This window comes from Hyla sarda, chromosome 5 (genome assembly GCF_029499605.1).
Source record: "Hyla sarda isolate aHylSar1 chromosome 5, aHylSar1.hap1, whole genome shotgun sequence".
Classification (NCBI taxonomy): Eukaryota; Metazoa; Chordata; class Amphibia; order Anura; family Hylidae; genus Hyla; species Hyla sarda.
Window position 1 is genome coordinate 354,029,638 of NC_079193.1, and position 25,158 is coordinate 354,054,795.

A 25,158-nucleotide genomic window follows, 5' to 3' on the forward strand; every position below is an offset into this window, starting at 1 on the left:
CTGACACCTCTGTTTGTGTCAGGAACTGTCGAGAGCAGGATTTGTTTGCTATGGGAATTTTCTCCTACTTTGGACAGTTCCTGACAGAGACAGAGGTGTCAGCAGAGAACAATGTGGTCAGGCAGAAAGGAAATTCAAAAAGAAAAAAAATTCAGCTGATAAGTACTGGAAGGATTAAGATTTTTAAACAGAAGTAATTTACACATCTGTTTAACTTTCTGGCACCAGTTGATTTAAAAAAAAAAATGTTTTCCACGGGAGTACCCCTTTAAAGTTCTACAAAGGGTTCCGCAGCTTATATTTGCATGTAAGATTAGGGTGGGCCTTCAGAAATCGTTTTACTGGCGACCTGGTCAGATACTGATGCGCCATGTTTGCTGAGTTGCTTCTTAATTCTCCCCCTGTGTTATAGGTGACATTGGTGAAAAAGGTGACACAGGTGAACCTGGAAAACAAGGAAAGGAAGGTCCCAAGGGTTTAAAAGGTAAGTGGCTGTTTTTCACAGGAAGAAAAAAATGCTTCTATATTACGCACTAGGTCATGCAGACTCTTTACGTGTTTTTATTTGTCTAGCTTCTGTATTTGGCTCAAAATTCCCTCTGTTTTGCTTCTCACTCATTCTGACATCCACTGCTTAGGAAGGGGGATGTCCTAGGCAGGCACTGAGTCCGCCCTCACTCCCCATGCATTCACTTCCTCCCTGAGTCTGCTGTGCTGTGCTGGGTATCTACATCCAATCACTGCAGGCTGCTCTGTATCCCCCTCCTCTCTGTTTTCATGCTACAGTCTGATAGGACAGGAGTGGGCACAGAGCAGTGCTGGTCCCGCCCTCACTTCCTGCCTGCGCTTCAGCTGGAACAAAGATGATGCTGCAGCTGGACAGGAATATGTTCTGGATGGTATTTAGTGTTTTGTTTTGTTTTTTTATAGCCATGATTTCTATAAAAAAAAAAAAAAAAAAAAAAAAAAAGGAGATTAAAACGTATGAAGTAAATTAGAAAGGTGATTTTTTTTTTTTTTTTTGCCAAAATGTACAAAATGCATCTATGTACATTTAATTTAGCTATCAGAGAAAGTATATTATACAGCAGCAGAGGAGGAGCATGTTGGGATTGAGGGAGGCAGTGACCTGTCCAGTCCCCTCATGTGATTATGTTAGTGTAGACCAGGGTTTTTCAACCAGTTTGAGAGTTTAGTAGTTTAGTTTTGCAACAGCTGGAGGCACGCTGGTTGGGAAACACTGCAAGTACAATATCAGATAATGGAACTGAAGACAGCAGCAGCGGGTGGAGTGTGCTAATCTTGTCGGAGAAAGTGACCTGTGTATTCTCGGGACTTTGTAGATGCAGACAGCAGTTACGTGTCACACATGTACATGTCACAAATTCAGGGGGCCCCATAGGAAAAATAAGAATCAGACCCCCTCCCCCCACCCCTCCTGATTTTGCTATGGGGAGCCCACTAGCCAACCAGCACCCATCCCCCCTCCCCCTTATGCACTATGCTGTTTGCGCAGCAGAACTCACTCTGAAGGCGGTGCAGTGGAGCTCTATCCAGCAGCGCATCAGCAATACTCCGCCAAGCATCCAAAGTCAGAGCTTGATGCGCTGTTATACTGGGTGTCTGGTAAAGGATTGCCTATGTGCTGCTCGATTGTGCATCACTGTGCCCCTTTAGAGTGAGTTCTGCTGCCCGATCAGCATAGTGCAAGAAAAAGGGAAGTTTCCACAGTCGGCCCTCAAGTCCCACTTGCCCTATAACAGTTGCATGGCCAAGAAATTATAGACCTGTCAGTTTAACCTCCGTTTTATGTAAATTGTTTGAGGGTTTTCTAAGAGATGCTATTTTGGAATATCTTAATAAAAATAAATGTATGACTCCATATCAGCATGGCTTTATGAGGGATCGGTCCTGTCAAACTAACCTGATCAGCTTCTATGAGGAGGTGAGCTCCAGACTGGACCAGGGGCAATTGCTGGATGTCGTATATCTGGATTTTTCCAAAGCATTTGATACGGTGCCACATAAAATGTTGGTGCATAAAATGAGAAGGATGGTGCTGGGGGAGAATGTGTGTAAGTGGGTAAGTAACTGGCTCAGTGATAGGAAACAGAGGGTGGTTATTAATGGTACTTATTCTGATGGGGTGACTGTTACTAGTGGGGACCACAGGGGTCCGTCTTGGGTCCTGTCCTATTTAATATATTCATTAATGACCTTGTAGAGGGGTTGATTAGTAAAGTAGTAATCTTTGCAGATGATACTAAACTCTGTAAAGCAGTAAACATTATAGAGGACAGTGCACTGTATATAGTATATAAGACAATAGAGGACAGTGCACTGTGTATAGTAGATAACACAATAGAGGACAGTGCACTGTTACAAATGGATCTGGATAGGTTGGAGGTTTGGGCTGGGAAGTGGCAGATGAGGTTCAACACTGATAAATGTAAGGTACTGCACATGGGGAGGAAAAATCCGGGCTGGGATTATGTATTAAATGGGAGAACACTTGGGACGACTGACGTAGAAAAGGACTTGGGAGTCTTAGTCAATAGTAAACTTAGCTGTAGCGACCAGTGTCGGGCAGCTGCTGTTATGTCTGCCCATATGGACGCTACACCAATGGGCCTGGCAGATAAGTTGAATGATGTCAGCAGCAGCGGGGAAGGAGTGTGATGATCCTATAGGACCGTGGTCTTCAACCTGCAGACCTCCAGATGTTGCAAAACTACAACTCCCAGCATGCCCGGACAGCCTTTGGCTGTCCGGGCATGCTGGGAGTTGTAGTTTTGCAACATCTGGAGGTCCACAGGTTGAAGATCACTGCTATAGGAGGCAGTGACTTGTGTATGCTGCTTTGTCGGTGAGGACCAGACTGATGTGTCGGTTCCACTGTGAGATGGTGGCAGGAGGAACGTGGTCTCCATCGTAAAGCAGACAAGTGCATATTTCCTTTCTGGAAAATCATTTAAAATGTCTGCAAAAGCATCATTGATGTTCTGAAATCCGATCCGTGTGTGTTCCCTACTCTATGAATGAAGCAATTCACTCATTCCGCAGCCTGGCGAAAATGGTTGGACTGTGTCCATAACTATAAACCAACCCACCGAAAATATTTCCAGACTCTTAGCTCTTGTATTACGGGATTGACAAGAGATTATTGTATCAGGTTCAGCAGCTCAGTCTACAATATCTTAAAGGGGAACTTCGGAGATTTTTATTTTTTATTTTTTTTTCAAGTCAACTAGTGCCTCAAAGTAAAAAAGATTTGTAAATTATTTCTATTTAATAATCCTAATCCTTCCAGTACTTATCAGCTACTGTATACTACAGAGCAAGTTGTGTAGTTCTTTCCAGTCTGACCACAGTGCTCTCTGCTGCCACCTCTGCCTGTGTCAGAAGCTATCCAGAGTTGGAGTAAATCCCAATAAGGCCGGGTTCACAAATGTCCGGTGTCCGGCATTAGGTGAACTCAGCCGCAACTGATGCCACAACTGATGACAATGTGCATTAGTTGTCATCAGTTATCTAGCATCCAGCGTCCATTGTCCACTATGTTCCCCTCTCCGGTGCCGCCCGACGTGTCCAACCGTCCGGCATCCCAATTCAGACGCCGGATGATTGTGAATTGTCCCATTCAAATGAATGTGATCAGTTCTACCATCAGTTTCTTTCCGCTGCACCCCGGAGGAAAACACTGCCAGACATTGGATATATCTGAAGGGCGCTTAACAAACCTCTCCTGCTCTGGACAGTTCCTGATACGGACAGAGGTGTCAGCGGAGAGCACTGTGGTCAGACAGAAAAGAACTACACAACTTCCTCTGTAGAGTACAGCAGTTGATTCTGGAAGGATTAAGATTTTTATATAGAAGTCATTTACAAATCTGTATAAGGCTGGGTTCACACCACGTTTTTGCAATACAGTTCCTGTATCAGGTTTTTGATAATAAAAACGGATTCCTCTCAACCTGACTAAACTGTATCAAAACGTGTGCATCCGTTTTTTACGAAAAAACTTATACTTTTTGAACTTTTCACTCCATTATGAATAAAGTTTCACTTGTTTGATTGAAATTCCAAGAAAAAAAAACAGTGGAAAGTCAAAAACCGGATGGTGAAAACCGGATGGAACCGTACGCACATACGGTTCTGTACGGTTCCCATTGATTCCCATGTTTAAAAAAAACATATACGGTTTAATACAGTTTTTCACGCGGGCCAAAAACCGTGGTAGGCTACGGTTTTCTGTCCGGAGAAAAAAAAAAAAGTAAAAAAACGTATGGTTTGGAATACGGAGACAACAGAATACAATATGGTGCATACGGTTTTGAATGGGAAGTCTATGAGCATGGTTTTCTGTACGGATGCATACGTTTTTTTTATGCAACCGTATGCCGAAACCGTATAGTAAAATCATGGTGTGAACCCACCCTAACTTTCTGGCACCATTTGATTTGAATTTTTTAATTTTTTTTTTATTTTGTTTTTCCCTTTTAAAGGTCCAGTAGGGAAAATCCTTAGCATTACAGGGCCAGCTAGAAGTGGTGATATTCCAGAGGCTCCATATTCTCTAGATCAGTGGGGATGAGCTGGAAAAACAAGTCTGATATATTGAGGCCGCACCAAGTGGGGGAGGGGGTCCAAAACTCTACAGCCAAATAGAAAATATGAAAAGAGAGACCCACGTGGTGAGGAGGTTTTTTTGCCATTTATTGCACCCTTTTGTGTTGTTTTTATACTCAATTGCATTTTTTCCCCCCAAAATTCCAGCATGTTGAGGGTATGATGAAGACTTCTATGGGAGAAAAAAAAATGCCATGTGTATTTAAAGGGGTACTCCGGTGGAAAACTTTTTTCTTTTTAAATCAACTGGTGCCAGAAAGTTAAACAGATTTGTAAATTACTTCTATTAAAAAATCTTAATCCTTACAGTACTTATTAGCTGCTGAATACTACAGAGGAAATTATTTTCTTTTTGGAACACAGAACTCTCTGCTGACATCACGAGCACAGTGCTCTCTGCTGACACCTCTGTCCATTTTAAGAACTGTCCAGAGTAGGAGAAAATCCCCATAGAAAACATATGCTGCTCTGGTCAGTTCCTGAAATGGACAAAGATGTCAGTAGAGAGTACTGTGCTGTGATGTCAGCAGAGAGCAGTGTGTTCCAAAAAGAAAAGAGTATCCTCTGTAGTATTCAGCAGCTAATAAGTACTGGAAAGATTTAGATGTTTTAATAGAAGTAATTTACAAATATGCTTAACTTTCTGGCACCAGTTGATTTGAAAAAAAAAAAAAAAAAGTTTTCCACCGGAGAACCCCTTTAATATTAGTATTTTTTACTGGTGTGTCCCCAAACGTCCCCCCCCCCCCCCCCCCGTCCCCAAAATTCTTCAATAGAAATCCTTTGGTAGCAATGCCAAAGGTAAAAAAAAAAAAACTATACTAATAAAACCTATTTTAAAAAAAAAGCACCCACAAAAACTAAATTTTAGGATGGCAAAATGAGGGAACAGGTTTTTGTGCCATTTTTTTCTGGCCTAACAAAAGTTTTGTGTAATCCTGCCCTTCTGGGATCTGACGCCAGACACCACAGGACACATCACGGATCTGGTGAGTCCATGTGCCAACAGGTCAGGGCACAAGGGGACCCACACCATATCAGACAGGTGGGTTATAGCTTTATAATCTGCTGGGAGACCGGTCACATTTGGGCGCTCATCTTGTATCCTTTACTTTCAGGCTATAAAGGAACACTCGGCAATGACGGAGATCACGGCTTTACTGGCAAAATCGGCCCAATTGGAAGCAAAGGTAAGTTGGTGACTTTTTAATCTAAAACTGATAGAAAATCACATAGTAATAAAAAGGTAGAAACTCCAGACCTAGAGATTTCACTAACATTCACACAAAGTCCCGCAGCTTTATGTCCGCCATGTTATTCTGCTCAAATAATACTTAGGCTGAGTTCACATGGAGTATTTGCGCAGTATTTTTAACCAGGAGTGGAGGAACCAACACAGAGAAAGACTATAATGGAAAGATTTGCACCTTTTTCTGTGTCTCGGACCCACTCCTGGTTTTGGCTGAAATATTATGTATGTACCCAGCCTTAGACTGCACAGAATCTATTCTTACCATGTAGCTGACTTGAAATTTCTATTGATGCAATAAAAGTTACTTTTAATCCATATAATGATGAACTGGCTCCACCTAGTGGAATGTTCTCGTGTTTTTACAAATGTCTCATTTACAATATACTGTATCTCTAACCCTCATATCTATCTATCTACACTATCTATCTATCTATCTATCTATATCTCATATCTATCTATCTATCTATCTGTCTGTCTCATATCTATCTATCTCATATCTATCTCATATCTATCTATTTAGCTATCTATCTATCTCATATCTATCTCATATCTATCTATGTCATATCTATCTATCTATTTATCTATCTATCTATCTACACAAACAGGAGAATACAGCAGCACACTGCTAGCACAAAGATACAGATTAGAGATGAGCAAACTTACAGTAAATTCGATTCGTCACGAACTTCTCGACTCGGCAGTTGATGACTTATCCTGCATAAATTAGTTCAGCTTTCAGGTGCTCCGGTGGGCTGTAAAAGGTGGATACAGTCCTAGGAAAGAGTCTCCTAGGACTGTATCCACCTTTTCCAGCCCACGGGAGCACCTGAAAGCTGAACTAATTTATGCAGGATAAGTCATCAACTGCCGAGCCAAGAAGTTCGTGACGAATCGAATTCAATGTAAGTTCGCTCATCTCTAATACAGATGAAACATGAATGCTACATTTTTATACCATCCCACCACGATAAGGTGACCTCATTGGGACGGAACCTACACTATGAATGTGCCTCTGAGCAGTCAGTTACCAGGCTTGTAAGGTCTGAGAAATCCAGCACCTTATAAGATGGGTGGGGTGCAGGAGCCAACATGGAGGTAGCCACTCCCTTATATGTATAACACAAACAAGGATAAGTTGGCCAGCTACCTCCATGTTGGTTCCTGCACCCCACCCGTCTTATAAGGTGCTGGATGTCTCAGACCTTACAAGCCTGGTAACTGACTGCTCAGAGGCACATTCATAGTGTAGGTTCCATCCCAATGAGGTCACCTTATCGTGGTGGGATGGTACAAACTATTTGGCCAAATGGTAAGCAAAGCACCTCAATCATTCATTTTTCATTGTAGCAATATAGCATTTCATGTTTTATCTGTATCTTTGTGCTAGCAATGTGCTGCTGTATTTTCCTGTTTGTGTATATTTAGCCTAGCAGCGTGCACCTGTATGCCGGGTCCATGCAGTAGTTGTGTATCAATATGTGCTGGCCAACTTATCCTTTTTTGTATCTCTCTATCTATCTAGCTATCTATCCATCTCATATCTATCTATCTATCTCATATCTATCTATCTATCCATCTCATATCTATCGATTTATCTCATATCTATTTATCTCATATCTATCTATCTAATATCTATCTATCTATTTCATATCTATCTCATATCTATCATTCTATCTACAGTCATGGCCGTAAATGTTGGCACTCCTGAAATTTTTCAAGAAAAAAAAGTTTTTCTCACAGAAAAGGATTGCAGTAACACATGTTTTGCTCTGCACATGTTTATTCCCTTTGTGTGTATTAGAAATAAAGCAAATAAAGGGAGGAAAAAAAGTTAATTGGACATAATGTCACCAAACTCCAAAAATGGGCTGGACAAAATTATTGGCACCCATAGCTTAATATTTGGTTGAGCACCCTTTGGAAAAAATAACTGAAATCAGTCACTTCCTATAACCATCAATAAGCTTCTTACACCTCTCAGCTGGAATGTTAGACCACTCTTCCTTTGCAAACTGCTCTAGGTCTCTCTTATTGGAAGGCGCCTTTTCCCAAAAGCAATTTTAAGATCTCTCCACAGGTGATCAATGGGATTTAAATCTGGACTCATTGCTGCCACTTCAGAACTCTCCAGCACTTTGTCGCCATCCATTTCTGGGGGCTTTTTGACGTATGTTTGGGGTCATTGTCCTGCTGGAAGACCCAAGAACTTGGACTCAAACCCAGCTTTCTGACACTGGGCTGTACAGTGCGACCCAAAATCTGTCGGTAATCCTCAGATTTCATGATGCCTTGTACACATTCAAGACACCCAGTGCCAGAGGCAGCAACACAACCTCAAAACATCATTGAACCTCCACCATATTTCACTGTAGGTACTGTGTTCTTTTCTTTGTAGGCCTCATTCTGTTTTCGGTAAACAGTAGAATGATGTCCACAAGACGTTTTCCCAGAAGGATTTTGGCTTACTCAAGTTCATTTTGGCAAAATGTAGTCTTGCTTTTTAATGTCTCTGTGTCAGCAGTGGGGTCCTCCTGGGTCTCCTGCCATAGTGTTTCATTACATGTAAATGTTGATGGATAGTTTGTGCTGACACTGATGCTCCCTGAGCCTGCAGGACAGCTTGAATCTCTTTGGAACTTGTTTGGGGTTGCTTATCCACCATCCTGACTATCCTGCGTTGACACCTTTCATCAATTTTTCTCTTCCATCCACGCCCAGCGAGATTAGCTACAGTGCCATGGGTTGCAAACTTCTTGATAATGCTGCGCACTGTGGACAAAGGCAAATCTAGATCTCTGGAGATGGACTTGTAACCTTGAGATTGTTGATATTTTTCCACAATTTTGGTTCTCAAGTACTCAGACAGTTCTCTTCTCCTCTTTCTGTTGTCCATGCTTAGTGTGGCACACACAGACACACAATGCAAAGACTAAGTGAACTTCTCTCCTCTTTATCTGCTTTCAGGTGTGATTTTTATATTGCCCACACCTGTTACTGGCCCCAGGTGAGTTTAAAGGAGCATCACATGCTTGAAACAATCTTAATTTTCCACAATTTTGAAAGGGTGCCAATAATTTTGTCCAGCCCATTTTTGGAGTTTGGTGACATTATGCACAATTTGCTTTATTTCCTCCTTTTTTGGTTTAGTTCCAATACACACAAAGGGAATAAACATGTCTATAGCAAAACATATGTTACTGCAATCCTTTTCTGTGAGAAATACTTCATTTTCTTGAAATATTTCAGGGGTGCCAACATTTAAGGCCATGACTGTATTTATCTATCTATCATTCTATCTATCTATCTCTCTCTCTATTTATCTATCTCATATCTATCTATCTATCTCATATCTATCTCATATCTATCTATCTATCTATCTCATATCTATCTATCTATCTCATATCTATCTCATATCTATCTATGTGTGTTTCATTATCTATCTCATATCTATTTATCTATCTCATATCTATCTCATATCTATCTATGTGTGTTTCATTATCTATCTCATATCTATTTATCTATCTCATATCTATCTATCTCCTATCTATCTATGGGTGCATTCACACCACGTTTTATACATACGGGTGCCGGATCCGGCGACCACGTGTCCCGGATCGCCCGGGACAGTCCCCCATTTGGAGAGTCTGTCCCAGGTCCCGGTCACCCTCATTCCAGGACAATGCAGTGTCCCGGAATGATCTGAGCCCGTGAGCCACTGTCCGCCGACCGCTACTGTGCTGTGACAGTCACTTCCTTATACTATGCGATCGCCGAATCAGATCAGCATCGCCTAGTACTGTCCAGTGTGCGCGGCCGAGTCACGTGACGACGGTGACGTCAGCCGGGGCGGGGATCTCTGTGCAGTCATGGGCTGGAAGTCAGAGGGAGCCAGCCACTCCGAGCTGGTCGGCAACCTGCGCAGTGAGTGTGTGAGGGGCAGTCAGATGGCACACGTCCCCTGCCTGGGCACAGACACAGTGACATGATCGTCTGTTATAGTGTGTGTGGTGGGTATGATGAGCCGGGGTGGCGGGGCTGCAGCTCCCATCTGGCCTGTGTGATCCTAGAGCTGCATTCATTTGTGATGTGTCATTAGTGCATATAAATGGGACTGCTCCCTCATGTCTGTGTGAACAGGTCCTTACTGCAACTTAACATCTGGGATGGCCAGTCACTGCAGTCGCCTGTAGGCCAAAGTTGCGCCCTGTGGTCACTGTGACCCTGCCTGTCATTCCTGGCTGTACTAAAGGTGACACTGCAGACAGTGGCTTAAAGGGGTACTCCGGTGAAAACCTTTTTTTCTTTCAAATCAACTGGCTCCGGAAAGTTAAACAGATTTGTAAATTACTTCTATTAAAAAAGCTTAATCCTTCCTGTACTTATTAGCTGCTGAATACTACAGAGGAAATTCTTTTCTTTCTGGAATGCTCTCTGATGACATCACGACCACAGTGCTCTCTGCTGACGTTATAATAATAATAATAAGTCTTTATTTATTGTTGTCCTTAGTAAGATTAGAACCCAAGGTCCCAGCACTGCAAGGCAGCAGTGCTAACCACTAAGCCACCATGCTGCCCTTAGCATACATCTGCTATGCATCTGCTATGCATCTGCTATGCACGGTTGCTAAATGGGACAGAGATGTCAGCAGAGAGCACTGTGCTCGTGATGTCATCAGTGTTCCAAAAAGAAAGGAATTTCCTCTGTAGCATTCAGCAGCTAATAAGTACTGGAAGGATTAAGATTTTTTTAATAGAAGTAATTTACAAATATGTTTAACTTTCTGGCACCAGTTGATTTAAAAGAAAAAAGGTTTTCACCAGAGTACCCCTTTAATAATACCGAGCAGTCACCAACGTCATGGTAAATGTGGCGTTAGAAATGACAAGGTAACAGGACTCTGTTATAATAGTTTATTTACTACACATAGGTAAGGGGGCTAGGTCACTATGACTCTATGGGGAGATGGAAACGGACAAGTCTCTCCTCCGGCCATGGATATTGGCTTGTGAATTCAGTTTTATGTATGATCTAGAGCAGCGTTTCCCAACCAGGGTGCCTCCAGCTGTTGCAAAACTACATCTCCCAGCATGCTGGGAGATGTAGTTTTGCAACAGCTGGGGGCACCCTGGTTGGGAAACACTGATTTAGAGAAACAGTATTTAGCGTAGGGGACCTGTCCTATCTTTCGGCTGTTTTTAGTAAATATAATTCTGGAATATATTTTCTGTATTTTGCATTTCCTCAGTTTTTTCCCTTTTTTTTATTAAATTTTTTAATTTTTTTTTGTAATCGATTGACCATCGGGTGTTGCCATTCTCAGTGTCATCACCCAGTTGTCAACATCGCGTTTTAGGAAAAAAATGTTCGTTTTTGCCAGTCTCACGTATAAGTTTGACAAAATGCACTTGTGAAAGTAAGTGTCCCTGAATGGCAGTTAGGAAATGTGGTCACCCTAGGGAGGGGCAAAAACTACGGTTTTAGGTCCGATCAGGAAACCGCATACGGGTCAAAACTGAGCCGACCGGAGTCACCGTTTGACTCCGGTCGGGTCATGAAAGAAAATGGAGTCACGGGCTGATCCGGCCGTTTTACGGGAGCGCCTGGTTTGCCCCTCCCCCCGCCGGATCCGGCACCCGTATGTACAAAACGTGGTGTGAATGCAGCCTATCTATCTCATATCTATCTATCTCATATCTATCTATCTCATATCTATCTATCTCATATCTAGCTATCTATCTCATATCTATCTATCTATCTCATATCTATCTATCTCATATCTAGCTATCTATCTCATATCTATCTATCTATCTCTCATATCTATCTCATATCTATGTACATAAAAAATGTAAAACAGTATAAAATCTATTGCGTATATATGTGAGAACATACCCCAATAGCAGAGAGCAGAAGTGCAGATAAGCTGTGTCTGTATTCTCCGTATTCTCACGCCTGATACAGATGCAGAGATTACATTGGTGCACGCTGTATAAACCAACTGCATACTGTATTACTAAGTAGAAATGATTTGTTATCAGTCACATGTGATGTGTATTTCAGGTGACAAAGGATACAAAGGATTACCTGGACTACTGGGAGGAAAGGGGAAACCAGGTACAGTACCCATATTACCAATGGCAGATATGATTGTAGTTTAACATAAATATCATGTATACAGGTGTAGCTGAGTTTAGTGCCCACTTCTGGCATGACGTTGGGCTACATAGACGCTCTGGATACCCTCTTTCTGACACCTGATAATGGTGATATAAGGCATCGGGGGTAATGAGTGTCAATGTAAACTCGTCAGCAAGATGCATCCGGATGTGATTGGACAGAATAGATTGGACAGGATTCGATAGGATGTTACCTACACACACACACACATATATATATATATATATATTAGCCTACAGCACTATTGTGATGAAAACCTTGATGTATCCCTTTATAACATATTAGAGTTTGCCATTGTAAGGATGCAGGCTGGTCACTAGACTGCAAAACTTGGCTTCACCTGTAGCAGTCGCCATTTTTGGACGCCAACATTGGCTCCCAGTACTCAGATACCACTAGGACCTACAGTAAGGCAAAAGAGGAGGACCATCTAGCTGATACAAAGAAAATATTCAAGCAAGTATTAAAATCAGAAGTAAAATGAAATGGAAGCTTACCATTAGATGACAGGAACTGGAGATGATGTTTGAATGATGTTATAAATGGATAAGACAACGATCAGTAATGGAACAGATGAGGACAAAGACAACACTGTGAAGCCCTGAGTAACATTCCCTATATACTTCCCTGTACTAAACTGACAAAAAAAAATCTAATACTGACTTCATCATCTAAGCCATTAAATCTCTTTTAAAACAGACTTGTATTGACGGGGGCGGGCCGTGATGTCACGAAGGGCGGAGCCGTGACGTAACGATGCTCCGGCCCCTGTATTGCCTGTCATTACGTGCAGTGCGATCTCGCTCTGCGCAGTAATGATGGCGGGGTGCTGCAGCAGCGATCCCCGGGGTCCCCAGCAGCGGGACCCCGGCGATCTGACATCTTATCCCCTATCCTTTGGATAGGGGATAAGATGTCTAGGGGCGGAGTACCCCTTTAAGGGGTCATCAAATTTCATGTCTTGTTCTTGAGATTCAGACCATTTTAGCCATTGGAGAGGTTGAGGCTATGTTCACACACGGGATGTCCTCTTGGAAAATATGGGCAGACATTCCGCACATGTGAATGATCCGGCAGGGGCTAGGACCGCTCGGAAATGCAGCATCTCATAGATGGCAATGCATTTCTGAACGGAATCCAGAGAAAGAATAGACAAGTCTGTTCTTTCTGTGGACGTCGGAATCTGTATTTCTGCCGTGGGGACAGTGAACAGTGAACAGTGCCGTAGAATGTCCATGAGGAATATTACTGTGGAATTCCGCGCGGATGGGTACAGATTACTCAAATTGAAATGCGTTTTTAATGTGGTGAAATGGCATTACACAATGGCCGTCACCTGCAGCTTATATTTTCCTTTGGTCCTCAGACATGATTGATTTACGTCTTGGCCGACTTCGTTGGTGCCCAAGTGGTGGGGTTGCCATGATGCCACTAAAAATCTAAAGTCTAAAGTCAGCAATAGAAAAACCTTGTAAAGTAAAGCAGAATCATCACCTGTACCTGATATATCGATTCTCTTATATTCAGGCACCTTTTGTGACTGTGGAAGATATCGCAGAGCAGTCGGGCAGCTGGATGTAAAAGTCTCTCAGCTCAAGTCCTCTTTACAATTTGTAAAAAATGGTGAGTTTACTGCTGTTTCATACAAGGACCTAACATTATTAAAACATCAGAATACAGATGCAGGAAACAATGAAGCTTGAAGCGTTTTGAGGTTGCAGATGTCTCAAGCAGGAAACTAAGCTGCTTGGCGTGTTTCAGGGTTCCTCTCTTAGTCATAAGCTTATGATTAAAGAGGAACTCTGCCCTTAGACATCTTATCCCCTATCCAAAGGATAGGGGATAAGATGTCTGATTGCGGGGGTCCCGCCTCTGGGGACTCCCCCGATCTTCCTGCTGCACCAGGTGTTCGTTTAGTGAGTCGGGTGCATCGCCGGAGGCTCATGACGTCAGTCACGCCCAGCTTGTGACGTCACGCCCACACACCCTCAATGCAAGTCTATGGGAGGGGGCGTCACGCCCCCTCCCATAGACTTGCATCGAGGGTGTGTGGCCGTGACGTCACAAGAGGGGTGTGGCCGTGATGTCATGAGCCTCCGCCCTGCATCACCAGTCATCCGGCACGGAGTGAAGTTCGCTCTGTGCACCGGATGTCTGGGGTGAACAGCCGAGATCGGGGATAAGATGTCTAGGGGCGGAGTACCCCTTTAATCATAAGCTTATGACTAAGAGGGGAACCTTGAAACACGCCAAGCCGCTTAGTTTCCTGCTTGAGTCATCTGCATTGTGATGTTTTTATGAAGGAACAAAAGGATTTTATGACCGCCGCACTACTTTTTGTCTCATTGAACTGAGCCGCTGCCCCGGTGGGATGTCCATGTGTTCCAGACTCTTATTTGGATTTTCTATTGTTTGCCCCTCCTAGGATATTCTGGACTTACCTATTTCCAGTTGCTTATACAGTAAAGCACCAACATATTCTGTAACATTGTCCAGAGATGGTAACAATTCAAATCAGTTCTTGTTCTCAACTAGGCTCACAATCTAATCTGAAATACACAAAGGGGTCAGATTCATAGGAAGCCAAGCCGGTTAACCCATCTGTATGTTTTTGGAACGTGGAAGAGTACCGCAGTACTAGGTAAAATCCAAGCAGTAATGTGGAGACCATACAGACACCATGTAGTTACTCCCCTGTTCGGAAACAAAACCAGTGTAAGGAAACTGTGCTAACCAAAATGTTGCAGCTGTACTGCGGGACCTTTGTGGGTGCCCAATTTAATGTCAAAGTATTGATGAATGTAATGGTTGGGACCCCCCTTTATTAGCCAGAATGAGTACCTACGAAAAAGCATCTCTATGGCAGGTGGACTTCGCACATTTATGTATTCCATGATCAACTGGAGAGTAGTTAAAAGAATAAGATAAAATAGAAATAATGGCGATGCTGTTTATATGAACATTTCAATAGTTTTCAGTAGATTTCCCTCTGTACTGATACAAGAACCCTCGAAACAGCTGTCGACAGGTGGGTAATGCTTCCTTTTGTAGGAGGTTCTGATTGGACTATATTCACAGGTTTAGACAATAGCTATAAAACAGGAAGTGATGTCAGAGATCGGGTGGGCATAGCAGGAAGTCTGTCAGATGCAGTTTCAGCCATTAGTTATAAAACAGGAAGTGATGTCAGATCGGGTGGGCATAGCAGGAAGTCTGTCAGATGCAGTTTCAGCCATTAGTTATAAAACAGGAAGTGATGTCAGAGATTGGGTGGGCAGAGCAGAAAGTCTGTCAGGTGCAGGCGTCAGCCAGTAACTACAGAGCAGAAAGACATATCAGAAAAGGCATTTTGGTATTTTCTCATGTACTGCCCAGTGTTATGCAGCTGTCTGTGAGCCCTATCCCCATTCAAATTTAGAATGCCCATCTAATACACAGATTCCTTTAAGCAATCTGGGGAGGGTTTTGTTGGCAGGAATGATTGATCATTACTTTGATGACCAACTTTACTCACGTTCTATTTGTATTCTTGCTCACTTGACATCATCTGGCTGCTCCAAGCGGGTATAGCTGCCTGCAGTGTTTGCTGCTCCTCTAATGTTCAATCTGCTTATTATGGTATTTTATGGAACATTACATTATATTATAGGCCAAAACTTTAATGGGCACATAACTGTCACGATGCCGGCTGGCAGGTAGTGGATCCTCTGTGCCAGAGAGGGATTGGCGTGGACCGTGCTAGTGGATCGGTTCTAAGTCACTACTGGTTTTCACCAGAGCCCGCCGCAAAGCGGGATGGTCTTGCTGCGGCGGTAGTGACCAGGTCGTATCCACTATCAACGGCTCAACCTCTCTGACTGCTGAAGATAGGCGCGGTACAAGGGAGTAGACAGAAGCAAGGTCGGACGTAGCAGAAGGTCGGGGCAGGCAGCAAGGATCGTAGTCAGGGGCAACGGCAGGAGGTCAGGAACACGGGCTAGGAACAAACAAGGGAACGCTTTCACTAGGCACAAGGGCAACAAGATCCGGCAAGGGAGTGCAGGGGAAGTGAGGTATAAGTAGGGAGTGCACAGGTGGAAACTAATCAAGGTAATTGGGAAGATTGGACCAGGCACCATCATTGGTGCACTGGCCCTTTAAATCGCAGAGACCCGGCGCGCGCGCGCCCTAGGGAGCGGGGCCGCGCGCGCCGGGACAGGACCGACGGAGAGCGAGTCAGGTACGGGAGCCGGGGTGCGCATCGCGAGCGGGCGCCACCCGCATCGCGAATCGCATCCCGGCTGGAGGCGGTACCGCAGCGCACCCGGTCAGGAGATCTGACCGGGGCGCTGCAGCAACGAGGATGAGGCGAGCGCTCCGGGGAGGAACGGGGACCCGGAGCGCTCGGCGTAACAGTACCCCCCCCCCTTGGGTCTCCCCCTCTTCTTGGGTCCAAAGAACCTGAGGAACAAAAACTCAATTCTTTCGTGAAGAGGTCCGATGCACATTAGGAGGGGTTCCGTGCGGTAACGCACGGCACAGTCCAAACTTCCATTGTAAACACAATTGCTGTAGAGGGGTCTGGTGAGACTGGTCACAGGGACGTTGAACCTGTTGATAAGAGAGGCCAAAAAAAAATTTCCTGCAGATCCGGAATCCAAGAAGGCCATAGTAGAGAAGGAGAAGGTAGAGGCAGATATCCGCACAGGCACAGTAAGGCGTGGAGAAGCAGAGTTGACATCAAGAACTGTGTCACCTTTGTGCGGAGTCAGCGTACGTCTTTCCAGGCGGGGAGGACGGATAGGACAATCCTTCAGGAAGTGTTCGGTACCGGCATAGTACAGGCAAAGATTCTCCATGCGGCGTCGTGACCTCTCTTGAGGTGTCAAGCGAGACCGGTCAACTTGCATAGCCTCCACGGCGGGAGGCACAGGAACGGTTTGCAGAGGACCAGAGGAGAGAGGAGCCGGGGAGAAAAAACGCCTCGTGCGAACAAAGTCCATATCCAGGCGGAGCTCCAGACGCCATCCGGAAAAACGCATGTCAATGTGAGTGGCAAGATGAATGAGTTCATGTAGGTTAGCAGGAGTTTCTCGTGCGGCCAGAACATCTTTAATGTTGCTGGATAGGCCTTTTTTAAAGGTCGCGCAGAGAGCCTCACTATTCCAGGACAACTCGGAAGCAAGAGCACGGAACTGAATGGCGTATTCGCCAACGGAAGAAACACCCTGGGCCAGGTTCAGCAGGGCAGTCTCGGCAGAAGAAGCTCGGGCAGGCTCCTCGAAGACACCACGGACCTCAGCGAAGAAGGACTGGACTGTGGCTGTGGCAGGATCATTGCGGTCCCAGAGTGGTGTGGCCCCAGACAAGGCCTTTCCAGAAAGGAGACCACGGCAGAGTCTAGAGTCCTCATCAAATTTGTCTGGCAGGGACAAGCAGGGGTTAGGAGCGGCCGGTTGCTGCGGAGGAGTTGCAGGAGCCGGCGGAGGAGATGGTTGTTGCAGCTGCTGTGTCTGTGGCAGCAGCTGCTGTATCTGTGACTGAAGTTGCAGTGTCACGGTGGTCAAGTATGCCAGCTGGTGATTTCGTTGGGCAATCTGTTGGGCTTGCTGGGCAATCTGTTGGGCTTGCTGGGCAATCTGTTGGGCTTGCTGGGTGGTCTGTCGGGCTTGCTGGGCGACCACCGTGGTGAGGTCGGCGACAACTGGCAGAGGAACTTCAGCGGGATCCATGGCCGGATCTACTGTCACGATGCCGGCTGGCAGGTAGTGGATCCTCTGTGCCAGAGAGGGATTGGCGTGGACCGTGCTAGTGGATCGGTTCTAAGTCACTACTGGTTTTCACCAGAGCCCGCCGCAAAGCGGGATGGTCTTGCTGCGGCGGTAGTGACCAGGTCGTATCCACTAGCAACGGCTCAACCTCTCTGACTGCTGAAGATAGGCGCGGTACAAGGGAGTAGACAGAAGCAAGGTCGGACGTAGCAGAAGGTCGGGGCAGGCAGCAAGGATCGTAGTCAGGGGCAACGGCAGGAGGTCAGGAACACGGGCTAGGAACAAACAAGGGAACGCTTTCACTAGGCACAAGGGCAACAAGATCCGGCAAGGGAGTGCAGGGGAAGTGAGGTATAAGTAGGGAGTGCACAGGTGGAAACTAATCAAGGTAATTGGGAAGATTGGACCAGGCACCATCATTGGTGCACTGGCCCTTTAAATCGCAGAGACCCGGCGCGCGCGCGCCCTAGGGAGCGGGGCCGCGCGCGCCGGGACAGGACCGACGGAGAGCGAGTCAGGTACGGGAGCCGGGGTGCGCATCGCGAGCGGGCGCCACCCGCATCGCGAATCGCATCCCGGCTGGAGGCGGTACCGCAGCGCACCCGGTCAGGAGATCTGACCGGGGCGCTGCAGCAACGAGGATGAGGCGAGCGCTCCGGGGAGGAACGGGGACCCGGAGCGCTCGGCGTAACAATAACGCAGTAATGATAGAGCTGTCATTGTCAGATGTGTAAATCATATACTCACAGCACATAAGAAACGCATGGAGACATCAAAAAGTAGTGGTATACAGCACACGAATACATGTATGCATAAGCTTTAACAAAATATGTAAATGTGTTTGTGGTAGGAGGGTGTGATACAGGGCAGATGGAATTACCCCAGGGGAAGATGGCATTATCCTCTTGTATTCGTGACGCCAGGGCATGGTTTATCCTCAATACCACCCAAAGGAATACTGCTGGATCCTGGGCTAGGCAAGTTACGGAACAACGGTAGCTTTACCGAGTGAGACAGGTGGAAAAGTCTATGCAGCTTAGCCAGGCCCACGGAGGTGACCAGTGACTTCAGAGACCTTACAGCATGCTGGGACTTGCAGTGTACAATTTTGGTGCAGGCCACTCTGACTTGATATAAGATGACTTTTACTGACTTAACTGGGACTGACTATACCCCGATTGTAGCTTACTTTTAGACTTGTGGCTGCTTGACTGACTTGAGGCCTCCTATGGACTCCAGACACACTCTTGGACTTGACCTTTCTGCAATTAGCATAAGCAGGAAGAGCATAAGAGAGTGAGCCAACTCCTCCCAGGGCTTATATGGGGGAGACTAGGAGGGGTCCCATAGGTCACCCTTAGGTCACATGGTCACTGATACCTCACTAGGTTACAATAACATGACAATAGGTTAATCACATGACAATATAAATGAAGATAATGGAACAGGTGCGGGGGGGGGGCAGGGGACACAGTATGGAGGCTGCCTGACAGGGCAGCAAGGGTAAAGGGGTGCAACTCCAGGACTGGGCCACCACAAACTCCCCCTCTTAAACACATCCGTCCTCGGCACCCAGTCCTGGAGGACGGGCGACTGAAGTGGCCACTGGGGCCTAGTGATGACACATTATTGTCGAATGTCCTTCACAGGTCTGAATAAGAGTAACAAAACGGGACGAGTCTATGTAACACTTTGTGAAAATGTCCATACATGCTCCTTTTGATAATGGGACATAAACATGTGGGATTCATAACCCTTGTAACTGCATCCTTAACACGTTTAATACACTTGAGCCAGATCGGGCTGCCAGAGGCTCTCTACCCGATGCCGTAGCTGCTGGGGTCCATCGGCAAAAGCTACTTCTCCCCAGAACACTATACATACTTTTACTGTATACAACATACCACTGTTACCTTTATAGACAACAATTCTGTCACTATGCGTGCTTTATTTATATCTCAGGGGAACCCTCTGGCCAGTAGAGTACCCTGTACACGAGGACAGGAAAAACATTAGACAGGTGAACATTTGACATTATGGACTGGAAATATACATTTTAGTTACAGTCCTAACTAGGCATTACTAATGACTAGCCTGCATAATACATTACGGACATTATTAAATTGGACTAAATTGGACTATGCATTAAACTGACCACTTTATACACGGTACTACAACTTATTCTCTGTACCTACCTGCTATTTGTCATGGCGGTGAGGTAGTGGATATCCTCCTCCTGACCTGGTCAGGATACCGTCTATATAAATTACCATAAACAAAAGACACTGTACACATGGACATTTTTGTACAAACATGTTATTTATACTTTATTACATTATGCTCGTAGATCACAGAATAAAACAACGTTTTGCAAGCACCTGTGCAAAAAATGGGATAAACAACATACATTACTCTGACAATATATATATTTTTTTTCTTCTTCTTGACAAATTTATCAGGCACTTCTTCTTAAACGTTGCATAACCTGTAACAACAATGCTTCCCCATGAAACAGTTAGTCTTTTCGACATAAGAAGTAGCAAGCATTTTACCAGATTAAGACACTGCATCCTGGCAACTTCCCATCCCAACCACGACGGGCTGCTTATTTTCCAGGCTGTGACATAAACCTAGGACCACGAGATTGTGCCCCCTCCATAGGGCTGATGTGGGTTTTCCATGACACATGTGACAAACTGGAATCAGTGATGGTCGGGCTCACTGTGACCACCACTAGTACAGCAGCAGCTTGTGCCACCGGAGGAACATGTGTAGGTGCCTATTGGGTTGGCCAAGCCTCCTCCACAGCAAGAGTAGGCCAAGGCACTTTGGTTGGTGCCCGCTGGGTAGGCCAAACCTCCGCAACAGCAGGAGTAGGCCTGGGCAAATCTGTAGAGGCAGATACTTAGGATCCATGACTGGTGACTCAGGATACCATTTTTCTTGGACGACTTGTCCCTTGACGCTCGGTGGCAGGAGACCAAATGGATCTGAGTCCCAATCTTCAGAGGGGAAATTGGCAAAGGAGATTTGCGCAGGATTCTTGGGCCTAGTGACTGCTGCAGCCCATTCCCCTCACTGGCTCTGTACAGGGGTGTATTCTACAATTTCCCCGCTCTCTAGGGAGTGTAGAGGTGTAGGGAGGTAGTCGCTCTTCACCGCTCTCCTGTTGACCAGAATAGTGCCACCTTGGTGGCAGTCCATCAATGTGCCGTACCCCCTTACTGTCAAACTTGATGACTGTGGCTCTCCATCGCTCTAGGGGTAACTCTCTCTCCCGAGGATATTTTAGCTTTCTGACATATAAGGCCTCAAGGCTCTTAGTGTCCTGTTGCTGCGCTTGGCGCACTTCATGCGGCATTACTTTAGCGTCATACTCCTTCCTTCTCTGTGCCCGCATTTCTTCAACTATGACGGCCACTTCGGCCTCTCATTTGGCCCACTCGGACTGGGCTACTGGAAATGCAGGGGTAGGAGATGGTCCCTCATGTACTGGATAGGGGCTGGCTCGTCGCCAAATAGCCACTGTGACAGAGGTGGTACAGCCGTGGTACTCACTTCCGACTCCTCCGTAGGAATCTTAGCTCAGGATCCCCAGGTCCCGTGGTGGGGAGACAGAGTTGCAGGCCAATCTCCATCGTCCTCAGGCAGTGGAACTGTAAGATGGGAGTCTTCAGCCCCGATGGAGAATCTCTGCAGACGATTCCTGGAACATCTGTGCTGCGGCAACTTGCCGGGCCTCCGGCGCCATCTTGGGGCTTGCTGACCTCATGTTTTGCTATGCCTCCGCCATCTTCTTGCTCTCACCAGGAACTTCCGCAAGACTGAAGAGGTCCAGCTTCGCTCTGCTTCTTATACCAGTCTCCAACAAAATGGCTGCCGGCCGGAACTTCGCCATCAGCAGGGCCTGAGACCAGAAGTGACTCAGCGGTTCGTCCTCTTCTCCCGCCCCCCTCCCCCCGGCAACAAGGGGTGGACCATTCAGGTTCCATTTAGGATTAAAAACCGCAACCTGGCCTCCACGCCCAAGGGCGGGAGGCAGGCTTTGGCAGGATCCCTTCGCGCATTTTTCTTCCAACAGATTACATTTTTCAGGTATAGCGTTAGACCTCTTTGCACATAAAATTGCTTCAGCACAAATCTTGCACATAGTTTTTACGGCTTCAGCACTGTTCCCAATGGCAGGCAATAAACCTTTCTTCCCCTCCCCCTCTATTTCACAAGCGCCTCTTAACATAAACTTCTCACAGACAAAGTCCCGTACACTTTCTGGCGGAATTTTTGTCGCTCGTGCGTTTTACTCTGCAATACTAGACATAGTTCAGACTCGGGAGGACTTTATGCATGAGGCGCACACCCGTATCCTGTTCGTAGGACACCAAAAGTTGTGGTAGGAGTGATGCAGGGCAGATAAAATTACCCTAGGGGCAGATGGCATTAACCCCTTGTATTCGTGACGCCAGGGCGTGGTTAATCCACCCGAAGGTATACCGCTGGATCCTGGGCTAGGCACAGGGGCAATAATGACTCCGACGCCAAGTTACGGAACAACGGTAGCTTTACTGAGGTTAGACAGGTGGAAAAGTCTATACAGCTTAGCCAGGCCCACGGAGGTGACTAGTGACTTCAGAGACCTTAGGGCTTGCTGGGACTTGCAGTGGACTTGGACAATTTTGGTGCAGGCCACTCTGACTTGATATAAGATGACTTTGCCTGACTTGAATGGGACTGACTATACCCTGATTGTAGCTTACTTGTAGACTTGTGGCTGCTTGACTGACTTGAGGCTTCCTATGGACTCCAGACACACTCTTGGACTTGACCTTGCTGCAACTCAGCATAAGCAGGAAGAGAGTAAGAGAGAGAGCTAGCTCCACCCAGGGCTTATATGGGGGAGACTAGGAGGGGTCCCATAGGTCACCCTGTAGGTCACATGGTTACTGGTACCTCACTGGGTTACAATCACATGACAACAGGTTAATCACATGACAACTGATCTTAAAAAAATAACACATTTCAGGTATAATATATTATATAACATGCATATAAATGAATAGACAATGGAACAGGTGCAGGGGTGGGTGGGCAGGGGACACTGTATGGAGGCAGCCTGACAGGGCAGCAAGGGTACAGGGGTGCAACTCCTGTACTGGGCCACCACGTGTTTTCTAATCCATCTATCTCATATCTATCTATCTATCTATCTATCTATGAAGCAAGAAACCAGCAGCACACAAAAAAATTAGAGCAAAAAAAAGGTGGAGGTTTATTGCATTATCCCAGTGTACAAAGGAAGCTAAGTTTCTGCGACCTCTCGTCGCCATTCTCGAGCTTGAGAATGACGACGAGAGGTCGCTGAAACGTCGCTTCCTTTGTACACTGGGATAATGCAATAAACCTCCACCTTTTTTTGCTCTAATTTTTTTGTGTGCTGCTGGTTTCTTGCTTCATAATCATTAGTGAACCTCTCACCAAGGTCCACATCCAGCGTGCACCAATGTGCTTGTTTTCTACTTAAAGTTGTGCTGCTCTTCTGGGATTTTTTATCTATCTATCTATTTATCTCATATCTATCTATCTCATATCTATCTATCTCATATCTATCTATCCCATATCTATCTATCTAAATATCTATTTCATATCTATCTCATATCTATCTATCTCATATCTATCTCCTATCTATCTATTTCATTTCTATCCATCTCATATCTATCTATAAACCTATACACAGCATGCTTAGCTTCTAAAAAGAGTCAAGCAGAGCCAAATGGGAACGAATGAGCGCAGTACTTCTGCCTGTACATTTTAGTGATTGTGGGGGGTCTCAGCACACAGACCCCACTGAGCTTAATCTCTGACTGCTAGTTACCCTTTAAAGGGATATTTAGGAGAGAAAAAAAATTTCATGTCAACTGGTGCCAGAAAGATCTGTAAATTACTTTTATGTAAAAATCTTAATCCTTCCAGTACATATAGCTGATAAGTACTGGAAGGATTAAGATTTTTACATAAAAGTAACTTACAGATCTTTCTGGCACCAGTTGACATGAAATTTTTTTTTCTCCTAAATATCCCTTTAAAGGGTAACTAGCAGTCAGAGATTTAGCTCAGTGGGGTCTGCATGCTCCAGAGGAAGCTGTGTAGTTCTTCCCAGTCTGACCACAGTGCTCTCTGCTGACACCTCTGTCTGTCTCAGGAACTGTCCAGAGCAGGAGAGGTTTTCTATGGGTATTTGCTCCTTCTCTTTACAGTTCCGGATACAGACAGTGGTGGTAGCAGAGAGCACTCTGTCTAATGATCAGTACTGTAGAAGAAAGTTTCTGGCTCCAGTTGATTTGAAAACTATTTATTTTCTTCGGAGTACCCCTTTAAAGAAGCAGTTCTAAAAGATGTTCCTGTGACTTCTAATATGGATAAACACAACCAGCTACTTCCCTACATGTATCTAACTAGAAATTAACAAATCAATTCGGCAATAAACAGGTCCGGTCCCAACGTCACAAAAAGATTGAATTCGTCTGAATCTAAACTTTTTGTGATTTGTTTTGGATTGATTTCCCCCCTGAGGGGCCTGGGGATAAGCAGTGATACTTATATAATGATTTACTTCTGTCTTCAATAGTCATTGCTGGTATGAGGGAAACAGAAGAGAAGTTCTACTACATTGTGAGAGAAGAACACAGCTATAGGGACGCCCTGACGCAGTGCAGGGTCAGAGGGGGCACACTGGCAATGCCCAAGGACCCGAGCACCAACTCCCTGATAGCGGATTACATCTCCAGCTTGGGATTATTGAGGGTCTTCATCGGTATCAATGACTTTGAAAAAGAGAAGCAGTTCATGTACGTGGACAACACCCCGGTGCAGAACTACAGCAGCTGGAGGGCCGGGGAGCCCAATGACGGCTCGGGGCACGAGGACTGTGTGGAGATGCTGAGCACCGGCACCTGGAATGATGTGGACTGTAATCTCACCATTTTCTTTGTTTGTGAGTTTATTAAGAATGTCAAATAATCAGCAAATATTACTGGATGTGGATAACACTTACTATACGGTGTAATATCATACAGGAGTAAAAACGATGTAACCCTGCAATTACTGTACGGCATAACGTGGGCTTTGTGAAAGGTTTTTCATAGACAAAGAAACAGACCACAGGTAATGGCCTCATAGCAGAACCCCCATGACAGTGCCACATATATTACCTCCATAACATAGACAGATACAAAACCAGTGCCAACTATATCCTTTATAACATTGATGATCACAGCACCCCATTACAGTGCCAGCTATATTGCCTCCATAACAATGACAACCACAGCACCCCATTACAGTGCCAGCTGTATTGCC

General features: G+C 45.3%; 1 protein-coding gene across 9 annotated transcripts in view; it reads left to right on the forward strand.

Moving 5' to 3' along the window:
* The window catches only part of COLEC10 (collectin subfamily member 10), a 205,677-nt gene extending 180,774 nt beyond the window's left edge, over positions 1–24,903 (forward strand). For all 9 annotated transcript variants that reach the window (XM_056522654.1, XM_056522653.1, XM_056522658.1 and 6 more), the window contains 5 exons: positions 413–484; positions 5,748–5,819; positions 11,942–11,995; positions 13,586–13,681; positions 24,431–24,903. In XM_056522654.1, coding sequence (XP_056378629.1) covers positions 413–484; positions 5,748–5,819; positions 11,942–11,995; positions 13,586–13,681; positions 24,431–24,822 — 686 coding nt within the window. In that variant the 3' untranslated portion in view covers positions 24,823–24,903. The remainder of the gene's footprint in view (positions 1–412; positions 485–5,747; positions 5,820–11,941; positions 11,996–13,585; positions 13,682–24,430) is intronic.
* Positions 24,904–25,158: the final 255 nt, after the last annotated feature.